The sequence below is a fragment of the Theobroma cacao genome, chromosome 5, assembly GCF_000208745.1.
Source record: "Theobroma cacao cultivar B97-61/B2 chromosome 5, Criollo_cocoa_genome_V2, whole genome shotgun sequence".
NCBI lineage: Eukaryota > Viridiplantae > Streptophyta > Magnoliopsida > Malvales > Malvaceae > Theobroma > Theobroma cacao.
Window position 1 is genome coordinate 37782159 of NC_030854.1, and position 11136 is coordinate 37793294.

At 33.5% G+C, this 11136-nt stretch overlaps 2 protein-coding genes across 2 annotated transcripts; both read right to left on the reverse strand.

The window, feature by feature from the left end:
- On the reverse strand, positions 1505-3440 carry LOC18600360 (non-functional pseudokinase ZED1). Its single transcript, XM_018121208.1, has 3 exons — positions 3124-3440; positions 2823-2921; positions 1505-2734 (listed from the first exon to the last, which is right to left on the reverse strand). The coding sequence occupies exon 3, from the start codon at positions 2727-2729 to the stop codon at positions 2172-2174; it is 558 nt and encodes a 185-aa protein (XP_017976697.1). The 5' UTR covers positions 2730-2734; positions 2823-2921; positions 3124-3440; the 3' UTR covers positions 1505-2171.
- Positions 5354-9239, reverse strand: LOC18600361 (cullin-1). The gene is made up of 9 exons (XM_007030740.2): positions 9166-9239; positions 8139-8312; positions 7922-8021; positions 7263-7451; positions 7114-7161; positions 6830-7033; positions 6660-6737; positions 6217-6306; positions 5354-5768 (listed from the first exon to the last, which is right to left on the reverse strand). The coding sequence occupies exons 2-9, from the start codon at positions 8267-8269 to the stop codon at positions 5661-5663; spliced, it is 948 nt and encodes a 315-aa protein (XP_007030802.2). The 5' UTR covers positions 8270-8312; positions 9166-9239; the 3' UTR covers positions 5354-5660.

The window sequence follows — 11136 nt, forward strand, 5'->3', positions numbered from 1 at the left end:
CTAGTATGGCTATGCTCTAACCCTGCCAATGGAGGTTAAATGTGGGCCATGTCGACATGTATTCTGTGATTAGAGATCGATCTCCCAACCGCACTACCGGTTACAAAATAGTAGTATTTGTGATATCTGTTCAGTGCAACCAATAGTTACTTTTGATATATTTCTGACCCGTGCCACCGAGGTTAATTGTAGTTCTATTTTTGACTTATGCCACATGGGTTAAGTGTGGTCGTAGCATGTTACGTGAGACCATTAAAAGTTAAATATGGTGAATATATTTGTTTTGTTATTTGAATGCGCAAATTTTGAATTATGTGATTCCAAATAAGATTACCCAATATTTTGTCTCGGCATTTGTAAATGATATTTTGCCCTAAATGTTTTAAGCATGCTTAACCTGGCTAAAGGGATGTTAGTTTCTTGCTGAGTAGTTGGACTCACCCCTTCCTTCAAATTTTTTTCGGGTTGTGATTTGGTCAACCACGCGGGAACTTTGGGAAGTGATGTTTAATTTAGTAGCACTTAAATTATCTAGGATTTATTTAAATATTATAAACATCGTACTATCTTAATTAGTATTCAGACTTTTATCTTGACTTAATAGCTTTATGGTTTTGGAGATTTAATTTTAAATATTGTCGAATTATGATATTTGTAAATTCTGTCAACAGATATAGTTTATAAATCACTAAATTCTTCAGGTATATCAGTTTCTTTTAGTAATGGTTTAAGATATATATATTTTAGAGCTTTGCATGTCTGTAGGATTATACCTTGCAGGTATGCGGCGTCTGTCATGTCTCGGGTCTGGGGCGTGACAGACGTAAAGTTGGGGTCACAGGAAATTCCCATCACAGAAAGGCTAGGCAGGCAGCTTCCTTGAACTTGTCTTCAGCAATTGCATGACTTTAAAGTCTTACAACAGATGTGAAAACTAGAATTAATTCTAATTCTGTTTGAATGTAAGGTCCTCTTGGTTGTAGGAAATGAAGCAAATTGATTCAATGGAAATTCCACTTTCCCTTTTACTCCAATTATAGATTCAAAAACTGATGCAATGTCATCTCTTTGCCAAAGTTGTATGGTTCACTCAGAATTAATTTTCATACTTGAGTTTCCTTGTCCCCAGGAAATAAGGAGCTGCTTGCTGCAAGCTTAAAGCAAATGGTGAAAAAACATGTTTCCTCCATTGATGCATTTGTACAAAGATTAAGATCATCAAATGGACAAATTGTTCTTTGATAGGAACATGTATTAAGAGGACTGCCAGAGAAGTATACTTGCAGTAACAAATTGTTCACTTTTATTCTTTTTTAATTTTGAATTAAAAAAACTGTTTAATACTAGTTGGAAAACTTCTTTTTTCAATGAACAAATGAAGCATCACACTACATAAAACTTTAACAATAAATCAAATCAACACAAGAGACAACTTCTGCTAAAATGTACTCACTGTGCATCTATTAAGCTAACAATAATTTATTAATTAAGCTCTAATATTTTACTTATAATGGATGGAAAATGTCTTGAAGTTTTCCAATAATTAACCTCTAACATTTTACATTTCCATTGGAGCAACCCACTGTCTTTCTTATCTTAGAACAACAGAATCTTACAACCAGGCTAAGTTTCATATATCAGTGGCTTAGAGTCTGTGGAGCCATGCATACAAATACTACTACCGCATACAAGATTTTTGCAGCTACTGAGAAATAGTATAGCCAAATGAGGTTAGGCTAACAAGGTGATGGAAAAGACTGATCAATTCGCCTGAGTTCTTTGGCAACCTCGATCATTGTTGGCCTCTTTTCTTCATCAGAAGAGATGCATCTAAGGAGAAGTGCTGCAAAATCCAGCAACTGCTCTGTTATATAAGTTCCTTCATTTTTTATTCTACTATCAGTAGCATTGATGAGCTCTTCAACACAAAGCTGCCCAAGATCCAGTGTTTCATGCTCCAACATTAAGTAACTTGCCTGTTGTCCACTTAAAAGCTCAATTAGAAGCATTCCAAACTAATAAACATCAAACTTATCTGTCATATAACCTCTATCCCAATATTCAGGTGCTACCCACCATGTTCTTCCTCTAATAGCCTCCTTTACATGTGATTGCCCTTCAGGAATAGATATACATAGCCCAAAGTCAATGAGTTTGGGAACATTGTTCTGCTACAATATGATATTTGAGCATTTAATCTCTCGATGGATAACTGGTCTAGAAAATGCATTGTGGAGATATGCAACAGCATTTGCTACGCCTGTTGCAATTTTCAACCTGCATTTCCATGGTAGAGGCTCAACATTAGTAGCGGAGATAAATGTTGAGAGACTTTTCGTGTCATCAAATTCATATACTATAGTTGCTATTTGGGTCTCCAAGCAGCATCCTAAAACCTTTAAAACATTCTTGTGAACACTCATTTGTGATCCAATGGCAATATCTTTGGTCGCAAAATCACCCAATAGACTGTGATTGTCATACTTTTTCACAAAAATTGGACGGTCCTTCAGAGAGCCTTTGTACAGCTTATAACCACGACCTTCCACAAAAATCTGGCTTGTATTATAGCAGTTTGTTGCTCTCAGAAGCTCTTTTGCAGAGAAATGACGGATAGGATTAGATTTGCCATTACAGAAGGTAATAAGCTCTTCTAATAAACGCCCTCCATTTTTGGTGAAAAATGTCTGATTATCTTCACGTCTCTTCACTTTCAAACATGCAATCATCTTGTCTACATCATATTTGGAAGTACTATGATGTTATGTCAAACATCTTTTATCCAAAAAAAAAAACAAACAAACAAACATAAGAAAGCTAACCTGGCTTTGCTTGAGTTGGCCTTTGTTTATTATCTGTGCTGGATTTGTTTTGTCTGATCTAATTTGCTTATAATTCGCTATTCCTTCCCAGACTTGTTCCTAGCTTCAAAAGATTCTTGGAGTTAAATATAGAAACAGAGGACTTATTCTTCCAGGGTAAAAGAATCAGTGTTAAATTGGATTGAGTCAATCAAGCTTAGTTAATATACGAACATGGGTCCAAAATAAAAGATGTAATGAACTGATAAATTAAAAAAGAAAAAAGAAAAATGAAAACATGAAGGGAAAAAGGAAAATGCACCTGGGATGATGGAATAATAAATCAAAGATAAAGGAAGCACAAGATCCAATGACTCAGAGAAATAACCTTCAAAATTGAACAAAATTTGGTGCAATGAAAACCTGCAGCAGTTTTTGTTGCCTGTACATATAGAAGTCTTACAGGTCAACAGACAAATATCCACCAACATATTATATTTGAGAAGGAATGCAAATGAGTGAACGTTGGTCACAAGGTAGGCAGCTTCCTTCGACTTCTCTTCAGTAGTTGCATGAGTTTTAGTCTTACAACCGATGGAAAAAAAGTAAATGAAACTCAATTGATTTTGTTTGAATGTTAGGCCTTCTTGGAAATGAAGGCAATTGACTCAATGGAAATTCCACTTTTCTCTTTTACTGGAGTTATAGATTCAAGAACTGGTCCACAAAACTGCTGGCTGACAACAGTGTTATTCAACTATGATGTTTAATTTAGTCAAACCACTATTACTTAACTTTAGGCTACCTTTGGCAAGTTCTAAGAAAACCAAACAAGAATCAAACTTTTTTTTTTTTAAAGTTAAAAAAGGGTTTATTTATATGAAAAGGGATGAACCCAATTACACAAAAGGAGAAGGAACCTGACAAAGAAAGCCTAGGATCCGACTCAAAGGCTGGCATTGCAAAAAAATGGCCAGCAGTGACTAAATCGATACAAAGATATTGACAAGCACATGTACATTAAACAAGACATGAGATCACAAACAGCCCTGAAACTAAAAGCAAGGGAAAAGTAAGAAGAGGAAACATGACAGTTGAGGATGTTTCTTCCTCTTGCAAATCAGTCTGAGTCATTCCCTAAGGTGGTCCATGCCTAATCATGATGAAAAACGTTCAACATAAATTCTCAACCGTTGAGGACCCTCATCAAGAGCACAGAAATAGAAAACAGCAGGCAAAGAAGATGTCACCACAGCCGAATCACACTCAAACAGCCATTGTAACAATTAGGGGTAAAGGCGTAAAAGATCATGAGTTCTGTCAACTCCTGATTTGGCAAGCCTATCAGCAGTCTCATTACCTGACCTTGAAATATGCCTGATCAACCATCCACCTGCAACTCTGTTTTTAAGTGAATGGATTTGAAGGATGAGTTGTCGTAGCCACCACGGGGCTTTACTAGGATTGGATACCCAAGACAACATTTTTAGAGTCAGATTCAATGATGATGTTGCTGGAGTTCACCCATGAAGAGGCAGCAAACAAGACCATGGCCTCTCTAACTGCCAGGACCTCTGCAAGGTTGGAGTCACCCCAGCCAGCCTTTTTAGAAAAAATAAGTTTAACAGCACCGGTTTCATCTCACAACACCCCTCCAATGCTAAGATGACCTGGACAGCCCTTAGCAACTCCGTCAGTATTGAATTTGAGCCAACCATTAGGCGGACACTCCCATGAAACCTTGGACTTAATCTGCTTCCTTGAGGTGAGGGCTGAGGCAGAGGAAGGAGCACAAATAAAACCTGTGATGGAGGTGTTATGGTCAGGCTACTTAGATTTGGCCCACCATGCCAGTCGCAATTTGATGATATTCAGTAAATTTGTAGGATTCCAAATTTTCCCATCAAAGATCATTTCGTTTCGAAAGAGTCAAATGGACCAAATAATGGTGAAGAAGGACATTCTCCACACTTTTCTTCTTGGAAGATCTATTTGATGAGAGTTTCAAGCCTTAAAGAACGACACAGCATCTTTTGGCATGCAAGTAATGATATCCCATTCGACACACAATGAGCACCACAATCTCCAAGATTCATAACAAGTAAAGAAGAGATGGTTAACCGATTCAATACCATTATGTGAGAAAAAAAGAGAGAGTACCTGTGCTCTTCATCATCTATATTATGACCTGCCTTGAACACTGGATTGGGGAGAGCAAAGTTAAGTTGACAACTGCCATGCATTTAATTACAACAAAATACTTCCTCCAATGCAAATACTTGGCCTGCATGAATTGAATAATCAACTTCTGATCCTGCCAGTAGTTAGGCTAACTACTTTTACTCTGTTTTCTACTTATTCTTGACATGATTGAAGTTATTGTTTGCTGTTACATACGGGTTAGAGTTTTCTATGGACTTGCACAAATTGTGTTCCGGATTCAAATAACAGTTACTGCAGTATAGTTTAGTTTCACAATTTCAACTATTAGGAAAAACAATATGCAAATTTTTAATCAGGATGAATTGGAAACCTTGCCCTGTAACACACTCTCAATGCAAAATTTAATTTTTCACTCAGCTAAAAATTCTGAATAAGAAGAACATTAGTTTTTGTTACAGATAGCATATGAATATTCTCTACAGGAGTAACTCCATCGTCGACAAAAACAAAATACAAGCATCTTAATTTCATTCAACTAATCAACTAATGAACAGCTGAAGCTTAATTTCGCCTAAAACAAAAAAAAAAAAAAAAAAACAAAAGAACAGACATTGAAGCACCAACTCTGCTATTGGTAACTATATTTTATCAAAGTAATTTGTACAAGCATCTGTTGAGAATGCTCTCAACACAAACTTAGCATATATGGGCTGAACTTGCCATTAACTTGGACAGCCATTCTTCTGGCGATGTTGAAGAACTTCCCTCTTGAAGGGTCATGCCAGCACATTTGGACAATATTTCCTACAAGCAATCCATAAACACTATGCATCAAAAGAATTATCAGTGCAGAGAAATTAACCAACAAGGAAGACAAATTATGGTGCTGGTCTGGCATGCCTTAATTGATGAAACATGTGATAATAATGTCAGCTTGAAATTTCATCTCCTTCCTTCTGTTCTCCTCTTTCTTATTCTTTTTTGAGTAAAATGAAATTTCAGCCAAATTTGTAATAAATATGGGGAACAAATCTCGTCATGGCAAAGCAGAAAAATAATTTAAAAAGTTTGATAAGGTGTCATTAGCAAAATGTGAGCCCACCATACGATGAGAAGATCCAAGAGACTGTCTGCCAAAGACCACTAACAGGAACTGGAGCAAATATGTGCACTCGCTTGCATTACAATACCACTATAATAGGATAGACATGGCAACAATAATAAGATTACTCATTCAGATATTTATTGGCACCTGATAATCTGTTACCAGACCAGAATTCTCGGCTTGCTTTTTTTCCATCAATTTGTTCGCAATTTGGTCCAGCAACTGATATCTGACAACCTGTAGAATTATAGAAGATAGAGTTACTGGCATTTCTCCACATCAATAATGCTACTAGTGAAATTTTATATAACATATCCACCTTCTACAGATTAGTGACCAAATACTAAAAATTGAAACCCAGAAGAGAGAGCACAGAGTTTTAGCTTGGTGAAGCTTGATGAGTCAACATGCCTTACACCATCGTTAAACATGCTTAGGCATGAGATTTTACTTTAATACCAAGAATACAGCTGGAAGCTCCAGCACAACCACATTAACTTTACCAATAATCAATTGGAGGCATAGTTGGATATAGCCAACAAAAAAAAAAAAAAAAAAAAAAACCTTCAGGTTAAATTGATCAAATATACCTGCATTAACTTAGCTTCTGAGTCTGGATGTAGGTACTGACTGGCTCTTTGCTTCTCTCGATTCAAGCACCAGAACACCTTGAAAGTTATAATAAATCATTTACTGGTTATTTATTGTCCATAACATTTAAATAAATATAAGAAAGTTACTTAATTTGACAACAAAACACCTTGTGAACATATTCAGCCGATGAATCAAACAGAAGCCATTCTGAAGCTAATCGAGAATAGTAACCAGAGATTTCTGTAAGCATGATCTGCTCAAAATCTTTATAATAGTTAACTCCGCTATAGTCACTAATTTCCACAAAGATATCTAAAACATTCTTAAGCAGGATGCAGTCAATCTGTAGTCCGTCACGCTCTTGATTGATCTGCATATAAAACTGAACTCAGCCAAATTCCACTGAGTAGATAACTAAATTTATAGGGTAAGTAAGCACATGAAGATTACCAAAGTCAATGTTGCATCAATGAATCTACAATATAACTTCTTGAAAACCTGAAATTTTAGATTAGACCCAAAAAGAATAGCAGTTATTCCAAAAGTTTTCCATGGAAGAAAGCATACATAAATTGCTCAAGAAAACAATTGTCACCTACCAGATCGCGGAAGCAACTAAATGAGATGCCATTCAGTGACTCGAGCTCAATATGTTGAGGGATAAAGAAGCGATCAAGGTATTCAAAGAATCTACATAACCATCTTGCCATCAGCTTATAATTAGACCACATTACTACTAATTCTCTCAGCAAATTTGCACCTTGTTTATTGATTAAGGTTGGCAGTATCTGAGAGCAAAAAGGAAAAGAAAAAGCATAAATACACACTTCATTTAGCATCTGTCTGCAGTTCTGTGCATATCCACATTGAGGTTCTACAGCTTCCCAAGCAGTTTAACAGAAGAGGTACATAATGGGGAATAAAAGCACCACATAAACAAGTCTGGAGACAGCTAATATAAGAACTAAAATTTTAATTAGTATTGGGAGAGATCACCTTGTTACATTATAGTTATTTTACTTCTCAAACAATCAACATGTCATAGATGACTTCAGTACGCAACAGAACAAACTAAAGAAAAACCAACATGACATAATTAGTGCATGCATATACAACTGACACATGCAAAGATTTCAAAAAGAAAGAATAATGGAAGACAGAAATCCACTAAGATTAATGAATAAGCACAAAATAAATTCTTGAGAGAATTTCAATAAAGTTTCAGATTTTATATCTCAAGACATCTCAAATGTCTCACCGTTGAAAAGATGCTCTCTTCCAAGCTGTTTCTAAATTTCTCATAAAGCTGCATTGTTTTCTCGTTAGAACTATGGTAAGTGCACATGAAATAAACACATCTACAGTCATTGTGAAGGATAGCATATTTGTGTGAATAACACTAACCAAGACTGTGTAGGATGATATTGAAGAAGGCTAATTGAAATGACGTAAACCTTTATATAAACAAAGGATACTCATAGAACCTCTGGTATTCTTCTCCACTGAACTTTGTTTCAGGGTACCCTTCAATAATCTTCTTTGCCTTAACGATCGCCTCATCCATTATCATCATTCCTTCATCTAGTGGTATGTACTTTAGAATCATGTCTCTCTTCTTATATGTCTTCACTTCACAAGTATCTGCACAACTATCATTGCCACATTATGCTAACCGGTATAGAATAGTACCATTCAGAGCTTAAGAAGCAGTAAGCCGAAAGCACTAAAAGTAGCAGTTTCAACTAATTTATACAATTTCTCATGTGCGAGATATTATCCGCTGCAATCAGCAACGAATAACAAAAAGGATCATATTTTACACTTTTTATTCATTAACAAAAAAATCATAGGTAAGCAGAAATATAACACTTAAATTTCAAATAGATTTACATAACAATGTCACTCAATTTTAAATGAGGTTTATTTACCTCTTAAAAGACCAGAACAACATAAAAGCGTGAAATTGTAAATCAAATTTCACTCCTTTTCCACCATTTCACTAAGCCAAACTACAGACTAAGAAAATTTTCTGAGAAAAATCACAAGAACCAACAACTGAATCAAGCATAAAGTTCCATGGAATAAAGATAAAAAATTTTCATTTCCCAAATCTTAGAAAACACTCAATTTGCAAAGAGTAAAGAAAAAAAATAGCCATCAATAAGCCAAGTAAAAACATCAACAAAAGAATATACAAAATATCTTCACAAACCGTTTTAACTAACAAGAAAAATCATCTGGAAAATACGCAAAGCAAAAGAATCAAATGCCCAACAAAGTTCATAAAGAAAAACATAAATTTACGTAAAAAATTCATGTACAAAAGAATTAAAAATTCTAAAAAAAAAAAGAGTTAAGCAAATACACCATACTCCTCTGTAAATAAGCAGCAAAAGAGAAGGAAAAAGAAAACCCTGAAAAACTCCTGATTAAAGCATCCTCATACATTAGAGGATTAAAACATGAAAAGATTATTAACAAAGGAACAAGAAAATCTTTTACCTGATTTTTCTCCTTTTGGTGAGAGATTTTTTTCTTGGTACAGAGAGGTTTAAAGGTAAAGGAAAGTGCCAGCTTTCTCTCTCGAGTGAGTGAGTGAGTACAGTGCTGAGGTGGCATTCTTTATTAGTACCAAAATATTTAAAATATTTTAATAAATATAAAATATAATAAATATTTATCTTTAATTTTTCTCTTAATTTTTGTTTCAATTTTTAATTTATGCAAATTAAAGATTTCATATTATCTTTGGTCAATTTATGTTAACCATGGTAAGTCTTCAGTTTATTTTCCTATTAAACAATTTCTACAAATAATTTTCTTTATTTAATCTATTCTATTTATTATTTAATGCATTTTAATTGCTCTTTTTATTAAAAATGACACTAAGTAAGGTATTTGTTAATTTTGAGATACTCGTACTTGAATCTGATTATAAAATCTAATATTAGTGCTTTATTCGAACTCGATCAATAATATCTTGTTGAAACTTGATAAAACCTAAACCCATTTTATTATGTAAGCAATCACTTCAAAACTCGACTCGATATGAATTTAATAATAAAAATAAAATTTAATTATTTTTACCTATTTATTAGTCAAAATTAAATTAATCAATTCAAAGTAAATTTTATACTTAAATCATTTATAAATTAAATAATAATTTATCTATTATAAGTAATACATATATTAAAAAATAATAAAAAATTAATAATATTATAAAATTCATCATTTATAATCGAATTTGAGTAATAAATATTTTAAAATTACATACTATATGTCCTATACCTAAACTCATTTATTAAATACATTAATCGTACTTAATTAGGTTGAATAGTGCTTGATATCCATTTCCATAGTACCCATTGCCATCTCAATTTTTATGACTTTTTTCTTTGAAAAATTCTCTTTATGTCTTTCAAAGTTAAGTCAATAAGATTCATGATTTATAAATGGATTTAGTGTCCATGATAATCATGGGTGAATTAATTATTATTGAAATTTTAGCAAATATCTGCTTTGGTTTTTTTTCCCCCTCAACTTGGCATAATTGCAAATGGAATAACATTATGTACTATATGATGCCAAAATTGTTAATGGCTTGAACCTTGTCTAATCTACTAATAGGAATTAGTAACCTCATTTTCCCAATGAAATGCCAAGGAAAATCCTTATCATGAATCAATGACATTAAGAAATAAAGATATGAACATATCTTATAGACTGAAATTTCAATGGTTTCAATCAATTTAATTTGTGACATTTATTGAATTTTTTTAAATCAAGATTCCAAAACTCCATCCATGCTATTATTATTATTTTACATGGTATAATGCATTGATTGTAATGCAGTTTCAATGTAATTTTAATAGTATTATTTTTTATCAAAATACTTACCAAATCTCTATATTTATATATTTTTTTTCAATTTAATTTTTGTATATTAAAAATTAAAACAATTTAATTTTTTAATTTTAAAAATTATTTTAATTTAATTTCTTTTTTTAATATCATTCAATTTGATTGTTAAAAATAACGATATTAGTATCGATGTAATGTTGATGTGACACACAATATTATTGTGGTAAGCAATAGCTCAAATTGCTAATGTGGCAGTACTCTTTCAGCATGTGAGGGTGATGGGGCATTCACATCACCATCTTGGTTTGGATTGTGACGCGGCATTGTCACGTCTGCTAGTCACCAATTATATTAAACATTAAATTGAACAAATTAAATGAGTACAAGATGAAACTTGGATATGATAGCAACTTGGATAAAACTTCAAAAACTCTCCAAAATAGGTAAAAGAGAACAAGTTGTGAGTGAACTGATTAATCAGGAGCTGATCGGCAACAGGAAAAGAAAAAAGGGACAAGGGAAGAATCAATTCAAGTGATAGAAGGAAGGGGAATGGAGATGGCAGTTTCAGAAAAAGTAACAGAGAAGGTGATGAAACCTGATGATAAGCTA

Excerpts from the sequence above, each read along its gene's own strand:
- LOC18600360 (XM_018121208.1), bottom strand. The coding sequence starts at position 2,729 with ATGATTGCATGTTTGAAAGTGAAGAGACGTGAAGATAATCAGACATTT.
- LOC18600361 (XM_007030740.2), bottom strand. The coding sequence starts at position 8,269 with ATGATTCTAAAGTACATACCACTAGATGAAGGAATGATGATAATGGAT. Across the intron at positions 7,034-7,113 it reads TTGATGCAACATTGACTTTG|ATCAATCAAGAGCGTGACGG; the intron begins GTAATCTTCATG and ends TTTTATATGCAG. Across the intron at positions 6,307-6,659 it reads CAGAAGCTAAGTTAATGCAG|GTTGTCAGATATCAGTTGCT; the intron begins GTATATTTGATC and ends ATAATTCTACAG.